The sequence below is a fragment of the Pangasianodon hypophthalmus genome, chromosome 3 (genome assembly GCF_027358585.1).
Source record: "Pangasianodon hypophthalmus isolate fPanHyp1 chromosome 3, fPanHyp1.pri, whole genome shotgun sequence".
NCBI lineage: Eukaryota > Metazoa > Chordata > Actinopteri > Siluriformes > Pangasiidae > Pangasianodon > Pangasianodon hypophthalmus.
In genome coordinates, this window is record NC_069712.1 from 13,667,164 (window position 1) to 13,690,258 (window position 23,095).

The window sequence follows — 23,095 nt, forward strand, 5'->3', positions numbered from 1 at the left end:
CCACCACCAACAACAACAACAATAATAATAATAATAATAATAATAATAATAATAATAATAATAATTGAGTTCCTTGCACCGCCACCACCACCTCCAACAACAACAACAACAACAATAATAATAATAATAATAATAATAATAATAATTGAGTTCCTTGCACCACCACCACCACCTCCACCACCACCACCACCACCACCACCACCACCACCAACAACAATAATAATAATAATAATAATAATAATAATAATAATAATAATAATAATAATTGAGTTCCTTGCACCGCCACCACCACCTCCAACAACAACAACAACAACAATAATAATAATAATAATAATAATAATAATAATAATAATAATAATAATTGAGTTCCTTGCACTGCCACCACCACCTCCAACAACAACAACAACAATAATAATAATAATAATAATAATAACAATAATAATGATAATAATAATAATAATTGGGTTCCTTGCTACAGTGGAGCTGAATGAATCTGTTACTGAAGGTGCACTGCTGTATGACCAATAGGGCATGGAGGGGATGTGATTGTCCAGGGTGGATAATAGTATGCTTAGTGTCCTCCTTTCTACAGCCACTATAGAAACTATACAGGGGACATCCCAGGACAGAAACCAGGAACATGGATTTGGACTGCAAATGATATGAACAGTTTTGCTATGATGGCTTAGGACTACAGTTGCCACTAACAGTTTTGCAGTCAAGTCTCCATCAGTGAACAGTTGATAACTTCAAAATAGACTTCAGGTTAAAACTATAATGAATTTCCTGGTTATACAATTTCACTTTCTGACTATATTGCACACAGTTGAATAGAAGGGAATTATTTATAAATGCACTAGCTGGTGTCACCCAGATGAGGATGGGATCCTTTTGAGTCTGATTCCACTCAAGGTTTTTTTCCTCATGTCATCTCTGGGAGTTTTTCTTTGCCACCTTAGCCTCTGACTAGGGATTCATTTATAAATGTAAAATGTATATCCAGAATTTATATATTTCTGTAAAGCTGTTTTGTGGCAATGTCCACAAAACAGCTTTACAGAAATATATAAATTAAAAGCTTTATGCAGAAACAGCTTTACAGAAATATATACATTAAAAGCTCTATACAAATAAAATTGAATTGAATTGAATTGATGAGTTTGTTGAGCTTCCTTGCTTCTCTGGCTCTAATGCTACCCCCAGCATATTGCCACAAAGAAGACAGCACTTCAAGACAGACTTTAATATGAAAGATACATATTAAAGGTACAAAAGATAATGGTACTACCTTAGAAAGGAAAGGTATCATTTAGTACCATTTTCTCTGATAGTGGATGTCTGCAGGCATGGCACAGAGCACAGGACTACAGCAGTCCAGTACTGGAGACAGCCCAATATCAGACAATATTCTACCAGCAGGTGTGAGTGAAAAGCACAGTATGTGGATGGTGATGGTGGATGAGTGATGGTTAAAAACCCTTACACATTTATAGAGAAAGAAAAGATGAGCTACAGCACTGTTTTCTCTTACCAAGCCCCAAAATTATGGAATAGCCTCCCAGTTAATGTACGTGAAGCAGACACGGTCTCAGTGTTTAAGTCGAGGTTGAAGACTTATTTATTTAACCTAGCATTTAGCGACTAGTGTTTTTATCAAAGGAGTAGATCTGGGGGACTCGTGGATGTTGAGTTTTATCTCCACACGGTGACTGTGAGTGTACCTAACCACTTTCCTTCTCCTTCTGCCGAGCTACACTCCTGAGCTGCCGGTGATCCAGACCCCACTACGCTCTGGACCAGATGAGCATCACTCCTGAGCTGCTGGTGATCCAGACCTCCCCCCCTTCACTCTGGACCTGTCCACCGGCAATGCTTCACACTGCCACGAAAACGCTTCAGCTGTTTTCCATGGACTACACCAACACACATTGTGCTCACACACACGCACACTACAGTGTAAACCCATATGAGGATGGGTTCTCTGTTGAGCCTGGTTCCTCTCAAGGTTTCTTCCTATCACCATCTCAGGGAGTTTTTCCTTGCCACCGTCGCCCTGCTTGCTCATCAGAGACGGCACACACACACACTTCACTTTACTTTTGTTTGTGTAAAGCTGCTTTGAGACAATGACCTGAATTGTTTCACCACCAGAGGACACTCTAAAGCTCTCTCTTTCAATAGTCCTTTTTTATTTCTATCTTAAATGCAGGCTGCTTCCTACACAATGTGCATTGTCCATATTCTTTTGTGTCGATCTGAATGAACTAATAGGGTTGTTGTTTTTTTTATTACTAGGCATGATGTTTTACTCACGCCAAAAACTCATTCATCTGGTTTAGAAGTTTCTCTTCAGTAAGCTTCTCTACAGTATGCCACTTCCTAATAATATTCAGAAAGGAGACCTTGTCCTGAAGAGTGAGACAGGCTGATTAATGAAAGTGTATTCATCTTTGCAGCTTTCACCCAGCATTCCCGGCTGTGCACTATTCACTTCACTCTGTATTTCTCGGTGTGTTTGGCTTCTGATGGTGTGGTTATGCACCTGTTGGGTGGAGCAGGGGAAGAGCCTAAGCTGAAGCACTCAGATGTGCTGGCCTAAATCACTGCCTCCATCTACCATCTACCTCCACACGGTTTACTTAACGCCATGGACCTTTAGAACTGACAGGTATTCACAGACGGGGTCATTATGTCCGACTCGTATTTATTTTATTCTGTAAAAAGAATGAATGGATTAAACCGGATTGTTTGTTTTGAGTGCTTTGAATATTGCTGGGCTGCATAAACCGCCTGCACAGTCGACACACACACATACACACACACATACACACACACACACTCCTCCACTGCGTCTTTGTTTTTAGGTCCTCCACTCCGAACCGAGCTTTATTCTGATGGATCGCTTAAAGGTAGTTTTGCAATATTTCCAGTCGAATTCCGAGTCCATTTCCAACGGTATCTGCGTGGTGCTGGCTCTGGTAAGCGTAAAACTCTACACCAGCTTTGACTTTAACTGCCCTTGCCTGCCGCAGTACAATAAAATGTACGCACTCGGGGTGATGTTTGTTCCGCCGGTTATTCTCTTCTTACTCGGAATTTTGGTTAATCGGCATACTGGAGTGATGATGGAGGAATGGGCCAGACCCGCAGGCAAGAGGGCCAAAAATCCAGCTGTGGTGAAGTAAGCCTTCTCTCTGTTATTAAATTACCTGAATAAAATGATTAATCTTAATAATAATAATAATAACAACAATAATAATAAAAACGTTATTTTATATAGCTCCTTTAAAAAGGCTTCTCAGGACGCTTTATATAGGAAAAGAAAATAGAAACAGAAGTATATAGGTTCAATGTTCAAGGTTCTTTATTTGTCACATACATATGACATACATGTGATGTAATGTAGGGACATGTTTTTCCTCGTCCCACAGTGCAACAATGATACATAATAAAAAATAAAAAAAAAATAAAAATAGAATATAATAAAATAAAATAAAAGCTAGTAGACTATTATGTAAAAAGGTTAGCAGCCTTTAGAGGAATGAAATGTAGAATATGGATATGCATAAATAGAATATGTTTTTAAAAAAACATACACAGAGCTGTAGAGTGCAACAATTGTCTCATAGTGAAAAAAAAGTCTCATAGTCACATAGCATAAAAGAATGTATATAAACATGTAAGAAAAACAGTTAATAATAAAATACAATTCAATAATAATAACAATAATAATAATAATAATTTTTTAAAAAGTCATCAAGTAAAAGCTGTCCTAAGAAATAAGTTTTGAGAGAAGATTTAAATACATTAGAAGACTGGGCTTCTCTAAGATCAGATGGTAGTGAGTTCCACAGTTTTGGAGCATAGGAAGAAATCACCTATCACCCAGAGTACGCAAACGAGTCAGAGGGGCAGTTAAAAGATTAGAATTGGTGGAGCGGAGATCACATTTTGGGGCGTAATGGGTTAAAAGCTCCCAGCTAAATCCTGGGGAGCCAAGCCATGCAAAGCATTGCAGGTAAGCATGAGGATTTTAAAACCAACACGAAATCTGACAGGAAGTTAGTGCAAGGACTCTGAAGTGGGAGTGATGTGGTCACTTGTCCTGGACCTAGTCAGAATTCTAGCTGCTGAATTTTACACATACTGTAGTTTATTTATTATAGACTTTAATGTAGGTAATGTTGTTTCTCATGCAAGTCTATTCTTGTAGACTATTTTATAAAACTGTTTCAATCCTACTCCCATGCCAGTTTTTTTAAAACAAGCAACTCTCCTATAGGTATTTGTTTTCAGCTATGATGCAGCGGGCCATGTTAGCTCCCATGGTGTGGATCCTGGTATCCTTACTGGATGGGAAGTGTTTCATATGCGCCTTCAGCATGAGTGTGGACCCTAAACACTTCAGCGGGTTCCCCAATGACACTGGTCTGGATCTGATCAGGATCATGGCTAAGGTGCCCTGCAAGGAAGACAGCATCTTTAAAGACAGCACTTTCCGGAAAGCTGTCTCACGCTATGTGCGCTGTTACTCTCAAGTAAGTGGACTTTTCACATAAACTACACAAACCACGACAAAGCATTTTCTACCCATTACACTTTGGACTGAACAGTAATGGTCTGATGAAATAGTAATCTGTTATAACCTGAAAGGGTTTATGTACTAAATGGGGCAAAAACAACTGCTTGATTTAAAAAAAAATGTGATAGTTAATACGATTTGTCTATATGATGATGTAAATATTAGTCATGGCTTCTGCTTTCTTTCAGGCAATAGGTTGGTCCATCCTTCTCTGCCTCATTTTTCTGGGTGCAGTGGCTCGAGTCATTAAACCATGCTTCAATCATGCCACGTTTCTTCAGACACGCTACTGGAGCAATTACTTGGATGTTGAGGCAAAGCTTTTTGATGAGACTTGTGTCCATCATGCCAGAGAGTTTGCGAAAAAATGTGTAGTGCATTTCTTTGAAAATATTGAGGATGATGTGATGCTCAGGCTGCCACTCTCCCCCAGCTTCAGATTTAAGAAAAGCCCTGATGAGACTGAGGAACAAGATGAGCGTCTCCATCATGTGACCAGGAAAGATCAGGTGGATCACTTGCTCGAATCCTGGTTCCAGTGCAGACCTGAGCTGGATGTGACCAAGATGGTGTACAGGCCCACTAAATGTATTACTTGGGAAGATCCTAATGGACATATACTTTACTCAGATGTGTGAAGTGACAGTAAAATAATATACTAGTGCATATATATATATATGAAGGATCAAATGTAAGATATAAAACTGTATTAGATTTGAAATGAATTTAGCTCTCAATTGTGTGGCCTCCTGTTGTAAGGGAAATTTCACAGTCATCCCAGAAAACAAAGTTCCTCTAAAACCTTTACCTTAAATCGAAATAAGTGAAATATTTTATATTTTGCTTATATTTCTAAAAATGTTCCACAAAGCCTCAAGTAAAGCCTCAAGTAAAACAATTACGCTACCTCTTTGTTACAACAGTTGTAAAAAAAAAATGATGTATAATAAAGATATTGCATAAAGATATATAAACAAAAATGAATTTTCTACACCTGACAATTGTATGAACTGCAAGGTTTGCATCAGACTTTTAGCCAGACGAGTTAGAAACCTTGCATGCTGAGATTTGCCTGTGCCAGGACTGGATTTGTTTAGTTTTGCATGGCTCTCCCCACACACATTACTCAGCATTGACATGCATATGAATATGATGCAAATGTGGTAGAGATTCATATGTCAGTAAATAAAATAAAGAGATTTTAACGCTTATTGATCTTGACATCAGTGGCTTTCTTCTCTGAGCTGCGTGCAGCAGATAGGCTAGTACTGGTTCTAACCATGTGCTTGATCGTTTAACTGTCGCAATACTGATCTAAATAAAATCTGAGCTGATATCAAAGTAGGTAGTGCAGCATTGACAAATATTCTCACAATGTTTAAAGAACTAAATAAGATTCTAATAAAATTACATTGAGGACGCATTGGGCGGTAAGGAGTGGCCAAAGTTGTGCTTCAGCACGGCTACGTCCCAAACCACATGTTAGCCTCCTAAATAGCATGTCAAAAATGTAGGCCAGCTGACGTAATGTTGTGACATAAGCCTACAGGTCACTACGGTAGTGTGGTGTTTGGGACGAAGCCCAGGTGTGCGCTCCTGCGTGCGCAAAGGCGACTCTTCACTTCTGCGCGTAAAGACAATCAGCTCACCTGTTCTGGTAAACCATTTACCATTTTTGAGAGATAGTTTACAGTGATCGTAGTTAGGATAAAAGAAATTGTATTTAGGATTAAAAAAAAGTTACCAGTTTAAAATAATTGCTGTGTGTTTTCCCTCCATTGTCACTAGTTTCCAAGTGAAATTTTCTCAACATGGATAAGTTTCGGATGATGTTCCAGTTCTTACAAGCTAACCAGGAGTCTTTTATGAACGGTATATGTGGGATCATGGCCCTGGCGAGCGCACAGCTTTACTCCACCTTTGAGTTCACCTGTCCGTGTCTGCCGGAGTATAATTACGCGTACGGGATCGGCATCCTGATCGTTCCTCCATTATGGTTCTTCATGCTGGGCTACGTGCTGAATAATAACATCTCGGTGCTGACTGAGGAGTGGAAGAGACCCACAGGTCAGCGGCAGAAGGAGCCCTCAGTGCTGCGCTACATGCTGTGCTCCATGACCCAGCGCGCGCTCATCGCTCCCTCCGTGTGGATCGCCGTCACGCTCATGGACGGCAAGAGCTTCCTATGCGCCTACAGCGCCAAGATCGACCTGAGCCACTTCCTCAACCGGAGCCACGTGCTGATGCCTGATAAAGACATGGAGAGGCTGCTGGCGACAATTCCCTGCAAGAATATCTTCGAGGCGCATGATGTCATCAACAGGGAGGCAGCATCCAGGTATATTCGGGTTATGTCGCAGGTAATGTTTCTGCATCATTCTGCGCGCGCGCGCGCACGCACACACACGCGCACACACACACACACACACACACACACACACACACTTTTCATATACACAAAGCCCAAATATTATAGTCAGGAGCAGATATTACTAATTAAAGTCTTAATTAGACCCACCCCAGATTCTGTGTAATTCTCACCTGTTTTTATTTGGTTTGTATTTAATCTACTATGAAATTTTTATAAGTTGCCAAATAAAATTTTGTAACCAAATAAACCCAAATATCCTAATTTCAACATCTACAACTAAACTGAAATACATATCAGATATTTATATCTAACTAAATTCATCCAAATTTATTTGAAACTTATGTGCCAATTGTTTGTTTATTTATTTACTTATTTATTTAGCTAATATCTCAGCACAGTAATTCCCATACGAGGAGCTCAGCTGTGGGTATGTCAGCCTTAATATGAATATTAAATCATACACAACCATGGTTGCTTGTCAGTGGTCTACCTGTCAGGGTGCACTTCACCCAAAATCAATCTGCTTCTTGATCTGTATTGTTTTGGAGCCTATTGACTGTAGTCTACAATGTAACTGTGGTTAAACATGTGGACTTTTACAACTTTTGAGTGGTATTACACTAACAAAACTAACCAGGAGCTACTAGACCATGCTGAATATGGCTGAATACAAAGACTGCATAAAGCATACTTAAATTTCAAAAGAGCAAACAAACTGTACTGTCTCAAAAGAAAACACCTAATCTCTCTCTCTCTCTCTCTCTCTCTCTCTCTCTTACACACACACACACACACACACAAATACACACACAGACACACACACACACCAAACATGTAAAGGTTCACAGGACACTCAGATGCATGCTGCCTTATATATGAATTCCCTAGTGGAGTATACTCACAGAATAAAAGAATGCTTCAAAGGTTTATAAGGATTCACTGGAAAATTAAGGGTTCTTAGCTTCCAAAAAAAAGTTGTACACAGAAAAATTGAAGGGTTCACCCATAGGGGCAGCTGAAGAACCCTTACAGCTACATTTTCTAAGAGTGTAGAGAAAATTGGGAACAGTTAGAGGAATTTGAGACAGGCTCATAAAGTACTAATTCATCATGGTGTTACTTAGGTCCTGAGAGTTAACATGTAGTTTTACTGGCACCTGGTGGTCATTTTCAATAATGTCAGCATTATTGAAATGAAAAGCACAAAAAAGCTCAAAAATAAAAACACTGAAATAACATTAATACATTAATCTAGAGCAAACAAATTCTTATGTTATAATACATAAAAATGAAAAATAAACACAAAAACTGGTAGGTTATGTGCACCTGCTTTCACTCACCATGGTTTACCTGACCACAAAAGAGCACATTAAGAGGACTGAGGGACATGCCCTGCTGAAAAATCCTGCTTAGTGTGACCATCTACCAGCCGCCAAACACAGGCCAAGCTGGTCAGACTAGCTAGTGTTTATAGAAAGGAAACAGTTTCTGAATTCCAGATACTAATGCCACATTGTAGACAACGACTTATTTTAAATAAAATATATATTTAAAAAAAATAACACAGCAGTGAGAAAAATCTCCAATGTTTAGTTTTTAAATCAGTTGAGTAATAAGGAAGCTGGAAATGACTTACCTGCTGGCAAAGATGGTCTACCAGCTTATGTGTTTTGGCAACAGGTAGCTGGTCAATCCAAGGCGGATTTTTTATGGCTTGCCAGGTCAAGTTAGATACATTTTTGTTGCCTTAAAAAAATTAACCAAATGGACCACCATTCGACAGCATTTTATTCAAGCAAACTTTATACTGATTCATGCTGCTCCATATTTATTAATGCATGTAATCATACTAATTCAGTTGCATTCAGGATGCAACATAAAGGATACCTGAGCTTGACAAGTGATGATTTAAAACATTTTCTGTTTTTTTTCCTCAGGCCTGTGGATGGGCATTTTTGATGCTGACAACTTTTGTGGCCTTTCTGATAAGAGCAATCAGACCTTGTTTCACTCAAGCCATCTTCCTGAAAACCAAATACTGGTCCCATTACATCGATACAGAACGTAGGCTCTTCGACGAGACGTGCAAAGAACATGCCAAAAGTTTTGCCAAGGTCTGCATTCAACAATATTTTGAGAGCATCAGTGGTGAAATGGTGTTTCACAAACTGCAAGTGAAGGAAAAGGATGGAAAAGAGAAAGCCAATGATGAAGAAAAGCCCATCAGTGAAGAAGAGAAGCTCCTAGGCATCCGTGAAAGGGAGGACATGAACAGAGTTCTGTGGAACTGGCATACCTGTAAACCTGCACTTAGCATTCATAAATATGGAAAAGATGAAAACACTAATGACAATTCAAATACTTCTGTACACACTAATGGTTATCACAGGCCGAAGTCCATGAATGAATGTGCGGCGTATTATTCCAAGGTCTGACTTTAAAGAATAGATATCATTTACAAAGAATGCAGCTGATTAATGCTATGCATACACCTAAATTTCATCATAACCTTTACCTCAATGACCAAAAGGAAACCTTTTGGCTTTTTTTTTTAATTTAAATAAAAGTTACAGTTATTGTGGGAAAAAAAGGCCCAGGCAGCTTGTTTGCTAATTGGGAAATGTCAACACATGTTGTGTTGGATCACTGTTAACTGATGTTCTTAATAAGCTGGAATATTTACACAGTGGCTGGTTGTAGCCTGCCACGTGTTTCTGGCGAAACAACACCCCAAAAGTAGATTACACTGATTAATCATGGGAGTTTGAAGGGAGTTTGAAGGTTGCATGAAAGAAACTTGAGGTGAATCTGTTAACTAAATCTTTACCATGAGGGGGTGCTGTTTTACAATATTGACTGGTTTAAAGTATACATACTCAAAGATGGCTGGAAAAGCGGATGAAAAAAAAAAAACATGTGCCAACCAACATCTTCCTAGTTGTGTGTGCTGTCTGGGTTAGAGCAAAGTATATATATTTTTTTGTTGTCCTTTCCATTACCTTCAACCTGACTAGTTTTTGCTTTACACAGATTTCTGTGCAGGAATTCCTGCCTTTCCACACTGATTTAGTGTTTGCGTCGCTTCGCCCTGCAGCCTCTTGCTGCTCTGTGAGGTTCCTGACCACATGTTTTGAATACTTGTGTTTTCCATTGGGTTAGAAACCAGGCACCAGTCTGACTCATAGGCTAGTCCTGCTAAAGACTGACACATAAAAGACTATTTTTCTCACTTTCATTTTAATTTGGGTGCTGTTTTATATAAATGAATATACAAACAGTGTGTTTTTCTGCATGTGACTCATTTTTATTTTGAACTTCAGCCTGTTATTCTGTTTAAAACCTCTTGGATCTTTGGAAAAAGTTGTACCTCTAAGCCGTGGAACGTAGGTTTGTATGACTTTTTTTCCCCTCCCATTAACGTTACTCTGTTTTTTTTCTGCACATGGCTATACAAACTCTTATATTAACTATGTTGCTTTGACTTTAGACTTTATATGTTATGTGTGTTGTATTACATAACTCAGAATGTATCTTATTGAAACCTGAGCTGGATAAAGCAATGCTCTGAACAAAGGAATAGTGAAATAATATGCATAGTAAAGTGATATAAATAAAATTGTAATGTCTATTCTTCTACTTTCGCATTCTTATTGCAGTAAAAGATTTGAAGAGTAACTATACACCTTGGTCTTTTTCTCAGACGTTCCATCTGAAAGCAACAGCATTAACCACCTTTTCTCTTGTAGCTTTTTTCTTAACACCCACGGTGGGTGCTTTTCTGTCATCTGTGGCCTTGCTTGCCTTAGGCTTTTCATGTTACAACTTGTCTAGCATGGTTTCCTGGGTATGTCTAGACCATTCCAGTTCAACGATATTCCCACTCTGTATTTCTTCCATTACAGGGACCTGCAGAGTTTAGTCCAAAGATCAATTTTTAAGGCAATAATCCTTCAAAATCCTTCATCATCAGCACACAAGCACCAACAGGTAGGACCAAACAGGAAGTAGGAATACATGGCTGCACTTATTTCTGAAAATTTTAAATTTGCTGCTCTTTTCTTTAAGAGTAAGGATGTAATGATCTTCAATGGGCTGATAGCCCTGGGGACAGTGGCTAGTCAAACTGCATACAACATATTTGCCTTTGAATGCCCATGTTCTACACAGAGAAATTACCTGTATGGGTTAGCTGCTATTGGCGTACCTGCCCTAGCTTTCTTTTTAATTGGAGTAATGCTCAATCGTAACACGTGGGACCTTGTTTCGGAATGTCGCATCAGAAAATGCCGGAAGCTGTCTGGGGCTGCTGCCTTTGCTCTGCTGGGTTCAATAGTGGGCCGTGCAGCAGTGGCTCCAGTAACCTGGTCTGTCATCTCACTCCTCAGAGGAGAGGCCTATGTTTGTGCGCTTAGTGAATTTGTGGACCCTCAGTCTTTGGAAAACTTTCCTTCCACTACCCAGAGCTCCGTTATCATGGCCCAGTTTCCATGTAAGGATGTGCCTGCAGAGCTGCTGCACTTTTGGAAATACATTGAACGCCGACTCAAGTATGAATCTCAGGTAACAGATCCAAACTGCCATGGCTATAATAGTATTTTTTTCCTTCAGTCACACGTTTAGGAATTCCCAAGGCAAAATAATCATTTATGATTGATCTGTTCGTGATCTCATCCGTTACTGTACATTATTAAACAAACATTTAGGGTTTCACAGATCATATTGCCATTCTGTTAAAAGGCCACTGGAAAAATTATCATGACATTTAACTAGGTACAATTCAAAATTACATTTCTAATGCAATCTTAGTCAAAGAGGAACTCCTTGTAGTTTCTTTAAATATAGATTTACACCGTCCACTTTATTAGGAACACCTGTATGCTTGCACATTCATGCAGTTATCTAATCAGCCAAGAGCTTCAGTTAATGTTTACATCAAACATCAGAATGTGGGAAAAAATGTTATCTCAGTGACTTTAATCATGGTATGGTTGTTGGTGCCAAATGCTCTGGTTTGAGTATTTCAGAAACTGCTAATCTCCTGGGATTTTCACACACAACAGTCTCTAGAGTTTAAAAAGAATGGTACAAAAAACAAAAACATTCTGTGAGCGGAGGGTCTGCAGACTGAAACACCTTGTTGTTGAGAGAGATCAGAGGAGAATGACCAGACTGGTCTGAGCTGACAGGAAGTCTGTAATAACTCAAATAATCACTGTTTACAACCATGGTGAGCAAAAAAGCATCTCAGAACACACAATACATCAAACCTTGAGGTGAATGGGCTACAACGGCAGAAGACCACATCAGGTTCCACTCCTGTCAGCCAAGAACAAGAATCTTAGGCTACCATGCACACAGACTCACCCAAACTGGACAGCTGAAGACTGGAAAAAGACCAGGTGATTTTTTTCTAATCTCTCTAATCAACTGTCCAGATTCGATGAGTCTGTGCCCATGATAGCCTCAGATTCTTGTTCTTGGCAGACAGGAGTGGAATCCAACGTGGTCTTCTGCTGTTGAAGCCCATCCACCTCAAGGTTCGATGTTTTGTGCATGCTAAGATGCTTTTTTGCTCACCATGGTTGTAAAGAGTGATTATATGAGTTACTGTAGACTTCCTGGCAGCTCGAACCAATATGACCATTTTCCTGTGACCTATCTTATCAAAAAGGCATTTCCACCCACAGACCTGTCACTCACTCAATGTTTTTTGTTTTTCGCACCGTTCTTTGTAAACTCTAGAGACTGTTATGTGTGAAAATCCCAGGAGATCGGCAGTTTCTGAAATACCGAAACCAGTGCCAACAACCACGTCACAATCACACTTTCCCCCCATTCTGATGTTTTATGTGAACATTAACTGAAGCTCTTGACCTGTATCTTCATGATTTTTTGCATTCCACTGCTGCCACATGATTGGCTGCATGAATTTGCAGGTGTACAGGTGTTTCTAATAAAGCGGCTGGGAAGTGTATATGTGAAAAGGTGTAAGTGTATATGTGTATTTTATAAAATTTGCATTACCAAGACCAGTGCTGTATCTTTGGTTGTAATTGGTTCATTATAGCAATGTTACATGAACAGCTTTTATCATATGATCAGCATCATCACTGGCATACCCTCAGTAGTTTATTTAAGGTGGATGTTTTGGATGTTTTGCCACCTTTGTATTTATAACTTGTATTCTCATTTTGTTGTTTGTCTCAAGCTGTTGGGCTGGATGTTGGTGGCTATTGTCTCTTTCGCTGTGTTCCTGGTGATGTGTGGAAAGCGCTGTTGCTCTCCCTTGGGCTACCAGCAGGAGGCATACTGGACCACCTATCGGGCCAGTGAACACGCTCTTTTCCAACGCACTGCTGAGGTTCATGCCAAGCTCCATGCTGCCGAGAGCATCAGGACCTTCTTTGGGTTTGTAGCCCTTGAGGACCAAGAAAAGGGGCTTCTGACAGCATGTCAGGGGTCCAAACATGCAATTTCCAGTCTGGAATGGAACCAGATAACAGGAGTTTACTTATACAGAGAGAATGAAGGGACTCCCCTTTACAGTCGCCTCAATAAATGGGCCAAATACACAATTGGGAACAACACTGAGGCCATTGAGATGGAAATGTTAGGTTAAGGTGTGAATGATCACTGACAGTAATCAACTAACTTATGGTCATTTCTTGTGGATAATAGCTGTGTTCACTAATAAGATACAGCACTGTACTAAACTTTCATTCTGTTTTGTTTGTCCCTGCTGTGCAAATCTGAGTAGTGTTTGCTTTCTTCCTTTATTTTGCTTAAATGGGTCAGTATGAAAATTGATTACTTGAGATGCAAACATATATTTTAAAATCTTTTGTAGTTTGATGATGGGATGAATTGCGTGATGCAGTCAGTAATCAGAAATGATTAATACATAATGCATACTGAAGCAGCTTTTCTGCATTCCTAAAACATTTGTAAGACATAGAAAACCCTTTGAAATTATATGGGCTATTTGTATTTTTTTTTAATATGTGCTGATATGTATTGTATACTGTTCCCTTTTAATTCTTTATTAATTAGTAATTAGTAATGTCAACATTTGTTAAGATGCTTAGTTTTTGAGAATGTATGTTATCTCAGGTGGGCTGCATGGTGGTACAGTGGGTAGCATTGCTACCTCACAGCTCTAGGGTCTAGTATTCATTCCTGAGCTCAGGATTCACAATGGAGTTTCCCGGGTTTCCTCCCAAAAAAACATGCAGATGGATTGGCTATGCTGAATGTATATTTGTGTTTGTGTGTGTGTGTGTGTGTGTGTGTGTGTGTGTGTGTGAATGGTGCTCTGCAATGGACTCGCATCCCATCTGCAGTGAATTGTACTGCCATGCACCCAGTGTTGCCAGGATTGGCTCCAGATTCACCACAAACCTAACCACGATAAAGCGGTTACTGAATATGAATATGAATGTTATCTCAGGTAGGCCCTATGTTAGGACATGTTTGTGTGCTGTCCAGACAACTATTGTTACATATTGTACAATACTTATGTAAAATAATGTACAATATTTTACAATATATTTTATTATAAATTTTGTGCATTTGTTTTTTCTTCTATGAATATTATAAGAACGCTAAAATCCTCCTTAAAAGCAGGCATCAAAAGTTTGGGTTTAAAGCAGTTAATTAGGTTTCCATTCACATTGCTAATAGCAGCTCCAGATGGTTCTTGCATGTCCTCTGTTAACAATTGCAGGGGTAAAAATGTGAGAAACACAACATTAGGCTTCTGCTAAAAATAGCAGCCTCACCTTAGCCTTTAGTCGTTACTTTTCAAACATGCTTAGAAATAAACGGTGTAGGCTTCACATTTGAAAATGTGTATAGGTTTTACTTTGAATATCTTAGGCAATAACCTGTAAATTATGTAATACATAATTACACACAAGGACACAGTTTAAGTGTTTGTATGTAGAAACAACAACAACAATTATTATTATTATTAGTAGTAGTAGTAGTAGTAGTAGTAGTAGTAGTTCAAATATTTTGAAATGTGAGATAAATTAAACTCTATTATTTGAATCTCTAAATCTAGCTTTTCTACACTTTGCCCATTCATCATATAATCACTGATTATATTAATGATTTCTGCTCTTGATGTCACTGACTACTGATCCTAGCAAAAAATAGTCAAACTATTTTCTTTTCAGGTTTTGGGTGTTAAACCTCCACCTTCTAACCATTACAATCACTGGCTGATGGCATTGCTATGATAAACATTAAAGACAATAAAAGACAATAAAAATAGCTTGTCCCACATTATGTGTACAGCACCATTCTACCATCCCACTCTCTCTCCCCCCTCATTTCTTTCTGCTTCTTTCACAGTGTGTCCAAGCTCTGTTTATTTTTCTGTGTAGGTCACCAGAGGAGCTAAATGACTCCCATTCCTCTCACAACCTTGCAGAACGCAGCCGCCTGGCTGCTGTCACCTCTTAATAGCCTGCAGCTGCAGAGGGCAGGAGGCTGAGAGAGAGAGAGAGAGAGAAAATGTGTGCAACATAGAGAAAGGAGGGGGCGGGTGAAAGGAGAGCTGTGATGCAGACGGCGAATCACATGAGCAGAGATCTGTTTACAAACTGAGCAGGCAAGAAGTGCTCGGCACCATTATGAGCACCCAGAGCTGGAGGAGAAGATCAGGAAAACACTGGACCTGAGCACATACGCACACACACACACACACACACACATATACAGGGTGGACCCCTTTTCCCAAAACTGTCATCTTTGCTGTTCCTCTTCTCTTGCATGCTTATGGAGGGGAGAGAGCAAGACATATGGTGAAGAGGGGAGCGAGCCATCACCAGCACAAAGCCACTCTGAGCTTTTGAAGCAGGTAAATTCACGCAGGAAATCAGTCTGACTATCTCTGCTTCTTTGTGATCAGGACAGGAAGACTGTCCTTGGGAAAAAGGACAAGAAAACCAGGTGGAGCGTGAGAAAGGTGGGAGAAGGCAACACATGGACGAATGAATCTTTTGAGCGTTTTGAAGGTAGACTAAGCAAAGTAGTGCCATAAGTTTATGCCTTGTATATGTGCTCACCCAGAGGAACACAGAGAACTTGGTGTTATTGTATGTGTATTGCAATGACAAGAGCTATAAAAAGCCAATAGTAAACTCCTCACCTCACACTACAGTCTAATCTGCCTTAAAAATCAAGCTACAAAAAGGACTGTTTGATGTACCAAAACCTGAAGTTTGTTTTTGGAACATGACACTGGAGAAAAGAGAAAGTCAAAGTCATACTACGTATTAAGTACAACGTTGCATGTTTTTTCCTGGAAAAGAAGAAGTGAACATTTTACTCTCAGTGCCAATTTTGAACTGGATAAGTGTGTGACTGGGCTTCAACCAAGAAAACATGCTCATCCTGCCTCCATGCAAATGGGCAAGGGAATGTGGTGGGTGCTCATAATGTGTTAACCAGAGACAGTGAGGATTTCATGAGCTGTAGCTTTGTTGTGGGAGTTTCAGCAAGCCAGAGTCCAGATTATTTATCCGATTTTTTAAGGGGATAAATCTAACTTGCTGGCTCATTTCAACACTATCTTTCTGGAACCCATTATTGAGTGGCTGGATCAACTGAAACAACTTGGCCTCTTGTTCATGAACCTACTCCAGTGGTATAACAGTAAGTATGAATCATAACAACCCCCTCATATAACACACCAATTGCAACAGATTCCTGTGACTTTGTGCTAGCTGCTAGGCAAAATGTGTTATTAAGAGCATCTCTAGACATGTGCTTGCTATCAATGATTTACTAACATCCTCTTATACGATTAGAAGTGAAAACCATTTCTTGTATGACTTGAACTTGTGCACAGACTGCAGAGAGACTCATTGTCCCTGTGTCACTCTGTGTTTTTTTGTATCAAATGAAAGAATGTTGTTTGGCAGCCTATGACCTCTGATGTCAGTCACCATTGTTTCCCAAATGGTGGTTCCTGCTCAGGTTGGTGAGTCCCTAAAGTTCACAGCATGCATTGAAAGTGCCCCATGTGCTTTTCCCCCCCTTACCCCCCATTAAACAGAGCAGATGGTGGCTTCATGGCAGAGGGGGGCTGTGTCTGCAGCCACTTGTATTTGCTTTTGTGTATGCACAATTGCCCAGGCTTTACCCACGCTCTGCCAACTGGCCCACCTTTCTGTCCATCTCTCTATTTGTCTCTTCCCAGCTACATTTTACCTTACATCTTTGCCTCAATCTATCCTCATTAAGAAATCTATAATCTGTGGCACTCTGTTTCTTTTTGCAACTTCCATATCAGTGTTGCATTCATGTTTTTTTGGCATAAGCTCAATGAATTTTGCAATGAAATTATGTTCTATGCTGTACCGTATGTGAGGTGCTCTTTTGTCAACGGCATGATTTTTTTTAGCTATTCATTGTGAAGAGGCTAAAGTGAGGATGGGTAAAATAGTTGGTTTGTAAAACTTTTGTATTTGTATTATAAAAATGGGTGCATAAATTTGGTCATGAAACAGATAATACAATGACACTTCTGTACGCTCGGTAATATTTAGAGTTAAATACTGTTGGTCTATGCTCTTCCAGCTGTTAGAGTAATTTGAAAGTCACCAATTGCACCACATCTTCAATCAAAACCTTCTGGTTCATCTTAACAACATTGCTTTCCAACATTGTCCAGGTTAAATTCCAAGCACTTCTAACCTGTGCTTACTGAATTTTGGAGCTAGAGAAAACTAAAATTTTAATGAGTTCATTCTCGGCATTTTGCTGTCCCTGTCAAATATGCTCCAGTGTAACTTAGTGCTCTTAGTGTAACTGCTCTTAGTGTAAGTGCTTCCTACTGTGTGTAGCAGTCAGTGAGTTTTTAAATATAGTCTTTTTAAAGAACTTTGACTGTAACATAAACCATGCACTCTTCATGCACGTACAATAGGATATGTAGCATGGGTAATGGTCATTGTTTTGGGGACAAAGGCAGTCTCTCTACTTTTATAGTCCATTCAGTAGTTAATGTGAAACAGTTTATAACACATATATTGTATAGTAGGAGTCAAGCAGGACTGTGAGGATTTCATTCTGCCTGAATCCTTTATGTCTTCCCACAGTGGAGGATTTCTATTCTGTCTTTGTCCCACCCACATACAATGCATGAGAGATGGCCAGAGCTGAGGTTATCTATCACTTTATTCACATTTGGAATTTTACAGTAAAAAATAAAATTAAATAAAATAAAATCAAAAAGATGGCATGTGCCAATTTCTTTTGTGCTAAATTTTCAATTTTACAGTATTAAAAAAAAACATAAAACAGCATGCACTGGTTTCTTTTTTGTGATACAAATTTTGTGGTTGCTAGAGTATTTCCGTGCTGGCTATAATAAAAGCTCTAGGTTACAGAATTATTTATTTGATTTTGCCCACTGTCTACATGCATCACACAGGTAATTATGTACTAAGTGTAGCTGAATATAAACCCCCTCATATTCACAGTGATGCTAGGGTCACAGAGAGGTATTGTATTACACATACATTACAGTATTTCACTTATCGTGACAGATAAATTGTGAAACCATTTAGTTGTCAGCATGCCTGAACTCTATGAGTTTACAAATCCTTAATGTAATAATTACAGGATATCTACTGTAATTATATCTATATATTGATGGCACTCTGTCATTCTGTCTATATGCAGCCCACTCTTGCATAGAACTATAGGTTTCGGAGTGTAAGAGCTGCTACAAGGTACAAAGAACTCTTTCTTAGAGAGTTCTTTTTCTTAGAGAGATCCACCCAAAACAGGTCAATGTGCCACTAAAGGCACATTTCTCAAATTGTTTTACAGCCTGCAGCTTTTTTTTATATTGGCTGTTGTCTACTACAAGCACAGAATCATTTCATTTTGGTCTCCTTGTATAAATCCTCTAACTATAATATGAATGTATTTACTTTTATATTTAACAAAGTGTATTTAAAATGAGCAGCAGATATTATTCTTAGCATTCTACCCAAACAGGTACGATCACAACTTGTTGTTTTCAAACAGGTTTTTCACACATGCCAGATTCTTCAAAATCTTATGAATGTGATAAGTGTTTAGTAACAATGTGATATGTGTCCTGAAGATGTGACCGTAGCTATAAGGTCATTCAATGCTGTCTTTAAAAAAAAAAAAAAAAAAAAGGGCTGAAAAGCTGTTTCATGTTTAAGTTGTGCCTCCAAGATTCACTGTGTGGCAGTAATTATTTATTATAAGCACAGACTCACTTCTTCTGTATCAACCCATTTAATGAATTTTATTTTATAAATGAGCAAACAGCTATGACTGTAACAGGCTGAATTAGAAAGAATTTTATTGGCCAAGTAAGATTTCACGTAGAAGGAATTTGACTTGGCAATTGCTCCAGTGAAGAAAAAAAAGGCTTCTCAACCATGAGTGTCTGAAAGGAAACTGGATGCTTATTAGAGCTGCTATTTTCTTTAGTGATTTCTGTCACTGTTCAACCAGACTCGTTAGAGACACACTTCTGTTTTCAGTGTGAGTGTATGTATTACAGTGAAAAGTTCATGCAACTCACTGAAGTCCATCGGTGAGTTACAATGTTACAGTGATATGAGAAACACAAGGACATACAATACAAAGTTTATACAATATGCATGTTGGGGCCATAGTGAAGTGTACACATGAGAGCTTCAGTGCTGTGTGTGGACAGCCAAGGGCCTTGTAAAAGCAAATACATAGTACACATAGTACCTATCAGCTGAGAAACAAATACTAATTTGCCATTCATGCTTACAGTGAAACTGACAAACAGTATGAAGTTCCTTTAGATTTAAAGTCTTTAACGCTCCAATCAGGATCAGTGCTAGAGCCACCTGAGGATTAGCCTTGAAATTATTAAGAAAAGGGCAAATCAAGTGTCTCTGTTATTAGCCAAAATCCTTGGTTATGGTAAAAAGTAGCCTATACTCAAAGTTAGCATGAATACTAACTTTAGTTTTGAATTGGTTAAAACCTGAATGTGCTTGTTTGTGACCTTGCAGGATGTTTGTGTGACCACAGCCTACACATTTTAGACTGCAAAATGACCACAGACGTCACGTACCCCCTCCCCCTGAACGTCTATATCATCATTCTTGGCATTGGCTTATTCATCTTTATGTTGAGCCTCATCTTCTGTTGCTATCTGTTCAGGTAATCTTGTAGTGTTTAGTCAGCTTCAACATCATAGTACTGAAACTTTCTACTTTGAGAATATTGTTTCTTGGCGAGTTCAGTATAGATAAATAGATTGCTTGTTTGTGTGCTATAGCAGGTATTTAATCTCCGTATATACAGACATCTTATTCAAGTGTACAATATTGCTCTGCACTTTTAAACCTTGTCATGTAATGTGAAAACATACTGTATTTATTCACAGCCTGAGACGACAGGTCACACGGGAGCAGTTTGGATACAATGAGGTACAATTTATTTTTATATTTATTTAAATTTTTTTTTTTACTTGAGTCGTTTCAAGAGAAATTAGCTTTTTCTTCCCTTCATAGGTTGTTCTAAAAGGATCGGAGAAGAAGCTAAGCCTCCTTGGTGTAAGTAAACACTCATCAGAGCAAAAAAAAAAATTCTAATAACAAAAATATTGATGGACGTTCAGACAGAAACCACACCTAAGCTTCACAATTATGCAAAACTAAGATGACTTTGATATTAATATCAAGCTTTAGGCAGTTTGCAACAAACATCTGTTTCTCTCTCTCTCTCTTCTGTGGGTGTGTGTGTGTGTGTGTGTGGCTCGCCCTGCAGCAGACCTGTGCTGTTTGTCTGGAGGAGTTCAGGAGCAGGGAGGAGCTTGGTGTTTGTCCCTGCTCACATGCTTTTCACAAGAAGTAAGAAAATTTCCCATGCTGCTGCACCACACAAGCCCATTCACTCACATATTTCTGTAGTCATATCAATCACATCTCTTAGTTTTGACTGCAGTTTTTCCTGAGATTCTGGTTGTGTTCATAATGGTTCAGTTAAATACACTGACACATGAAACCATACAGGAAAAAACATTGGGTTTCTATATTCAAACTGTTGCTATTGACCTAATATGTCAGAAAAAAGTCCTGTGATATACCTGTCTTATCATAACCCTGCTGAATGGTGTGAAAAACTAGGCCCTGAAATGCAAAACAACTGAAAAAAATAGAACATGAATGTCATTAGTCAATAAATTAAAATGGGGAAGATTGTTGTAAACATCAGATCTGAGGTGCCATGACACAAAGTAACCTTAGGCTGCCTTCTGATGATTATCTTACGAAGTGACAGAAATATAACATTTCTCTCTCTCGTTCTCTCTCTCTCTCTGTCTCTCTCTTGCTGGTTCTTGTTCTCTTGTTCTCCTCATCTCCTCTCCAGGTGTTTGGTAAAGTGGCTGGAAATCCGAAGTGTCTGCCCCATGTGTAATAAACCCATCTGCAGGCTCCATCCTGACCCTCCGCAGGGGGCCGAGGTCCTACAGAACCCCCTGCAGGTGTGACAGAAGAGGCATGGTGTCAGGAAGAGAAAGATAGAAGAGTCTCTTGTCATGTGGAACTTGTTCAGCTTCAATCGAGAACGATGTTTAAAGAAAACATTGTCAGATGATATCATGTAGCCCACTCCAATATCAACTGACTTCCTTTCTACCACTTCAAAAAAAAAAAAAAAAAAAAAAAAAAACTACTTCGCTGTCCAACGAGGACAGCTAGCCTTAATAAAATTGAGGTCATATGGATGGGTTAAGTTGAGTTAAGTTGATCAGTTGCACAGTACATGGATGCATTGAGAACACATGGCACAATATACTATATATATATATTCAGAAAATTGCCAGTGGTAGAGGACACTATAATACCACAGACAAATAAGCAATCATTATATGAACAAATTTGTCAAAAGAAAGCATTTTAGTGTCCCAGCCCTGGTCCAGAGGGTGATGATCTTGTAATATTTTCATTTATTCATTCATTCTTCTTCAGTAGCCTAGTCAGGGTCATTATGGATCCAGAGTCTATCCTGGGAACACTAGCTGTGAGGTGCAAATACACCCTGGATGGGTTGCCAGTCCCAACATAGTCAATCATAGGGCACCATGCACACACACACTAACACATTAACATTTTTATCTTGCCAAAATGTGTTTCTGAAATAAAACAGTGGATCACCAAGAACCTACTGAATATGAATAACCTAATTATTATTATTATTATTTTTAAATGCCTGTCATCATGGTAGTCCCAGCACTCCAGATTCAGGATCAGGTTTGGGAGAACAGAAGTTTTGGGTAGTGTTTAAGTTATTTTGAAGTAGTTATTTTATATTGTATACACTCCTCAATAAAGTGTATGATTTCAGTGATGGATCAGAGCCGGTGTTTATTATTTGTTTGCTAAAGCATGGATTTCTCCATAGAAGAAAAGGGGATATAGGACATGTGTGTTTGTAATTCTGTTTGGATTATAATGATGTCACATATAATTTGACTTCCATTAATTTTAATAATCAAAGCAGAAATAAGGTCTCTTATGTAAGCCTGAATTACAAATCCAACAAATACTCTTTTCATGGCCAAACTCAACAAATTCCTGCGGTAATTCTCACTATTTTATACAGCAATGCTTGCTGTTTGTGTTAATGGGTGAACCTTGTGACTGTTGTCAACAGGGCATTCCATACTGTTTATTTCAGCGAGGTTCCTGTAAGACTCCCTAAAGATGGTCTTCCTGACAAAACATTGATATCTTTTCTTCAAAATGAATAATAGTGAGAGTGAGAATGAAAGAGTCTCCCTATGAGCTGCACCCCACAAACAGAACAGAGCTGCCAGGGGCATTCTGTGTGGAACATTGTGCAGCATTGTGTATTGTGGACATACATACTGCCCTCAAATTGCACCATGAAAAAGCAGACACAATCTTCTCTTATAAACCCAGACAATAACTAACTGGTGAAAATAACAACTGCCTATTCAATGAAGTTAATAGTTGGCACCATACAAAATAATACCGGTAGTAAAACTGAAATCACAGTGTTAGATACGAAATATCATTGCTCAGACAGTGTTTTAGATTTATAGTCTATTCTTTATGAATTACAGACAGGTGACAAATCTG

General features: G+C 38.8%; 4 protein-coding genes across 6 annotated transcripts; all 4 read left to right on the forward strand.

Moving 5' to 3' along the window:
- The first annotated feature begins 287 nt into the window (after nt 1-287).
- calhm3 (calcium homeostasis modulator 3) lies at nt 288-5,691 on the forward strand. Its single transcript, XM_026944444.3, has 3 exons — nt 288-3,181; nt 4,283-4,538; nt 4,771-5,691. Exons 1-3 carry the CDS (start codon nt 2,895-2,897, stop codon nt 5,218-5,220), a joined length of 993 nt encoding a protein of 330 aa, XP_026800245.1. The 5' UTR covers nt 288-2,894; the 3' UTR covers nt 5,221-5,691.
- Nucleotides 5,692-6,030: 339 nt separating this feature from the next.
- On the forward strand, nt 6,031-9,397 carry calhm1a (calcium homeostasis modulator 1a). The gene is made up of 3 exons (XM_034301642.2): nt 6,031-6,239; nt 6,371-6,942; nt 8,891-9,397. The coding sequence occupies exons 2-3, from the start codon at nt 6,394-6,396 to the stop codon at nt 9,386-9,388; spliced, it is 1,047 nt and encodes a 348-aa protein (XP_034157533.1). The 5' UTR covers nt 6,031-6,239; nt 6,371-6,393; the 3' UTR covers nt 9,389-9,397.
- Nucleotides 9,398-10,964: 1,567 nt separating this feature from the next.
- On the forward strand, nt 10,965-15,292 carry LOC113543782 (calcium homeostasis modulator protein 2). The gene is made up of 2 exons (XM_053232924.1): nt 10,965-11,513; nt 13,162-15,292. The coding sequence occupies exons 1-2, from the start codon at nt 10,968-10,970 to the stop codon at nt 13,570-13,572; spliced, it is 957 nt and encodes a 318-aa protein (XP_053088899.1). The 5' UTR covers nt 10,965-10,967; the 3' UTR covers nt 13,573-15,292.
- A 271-nt stretch (nt 15,293-15,563) lies between these two features.
- si:dkey-51a16.9 (RING finger protein 122) lies at nt 15,564-22,336 on the forward strand. Of its 3 annotated transcripts, XM_053232925.1 has the most exons (7): nt 15,564-16,613; nt 16,868-16,937; nt 19,997-20,147; nt 20,374-20,416; nt 20,501-20,542; nt 20,757-20,839; nt 21,360-22,336. In XM_053232925.1, the coding sequence occupies exons 2-7, from the start codon at nt 16,886-16,888 to the stop codon at nt 21,478-21,480; spliced, it is 492 nt and encodes a 163-aa protein (XP_053088900.1). In that variant the 5' UTR covers nt 15,564-16,613; nt 16,868-16,885; the 3' UTR covers nt 21,481-22,336. The 3 variants fall into 3 exon arrangements, with proteins under 3 accessions (XP_053088900.1, XP_026788631.1, XP_026788622.1); XM_026932830.3 differs by lacking the exon at nt 16,868-16,937 and having other exon boundaries at nt 15,568-15,816; XM_026932821.3 differs by lacking the exon at nt 16,868-16,937 and having other exon boundaries at nt 15,571-16,613.
- The last annotated feature ends 759 nt before the right edge of the window (nt 22,337-23,095 follow it).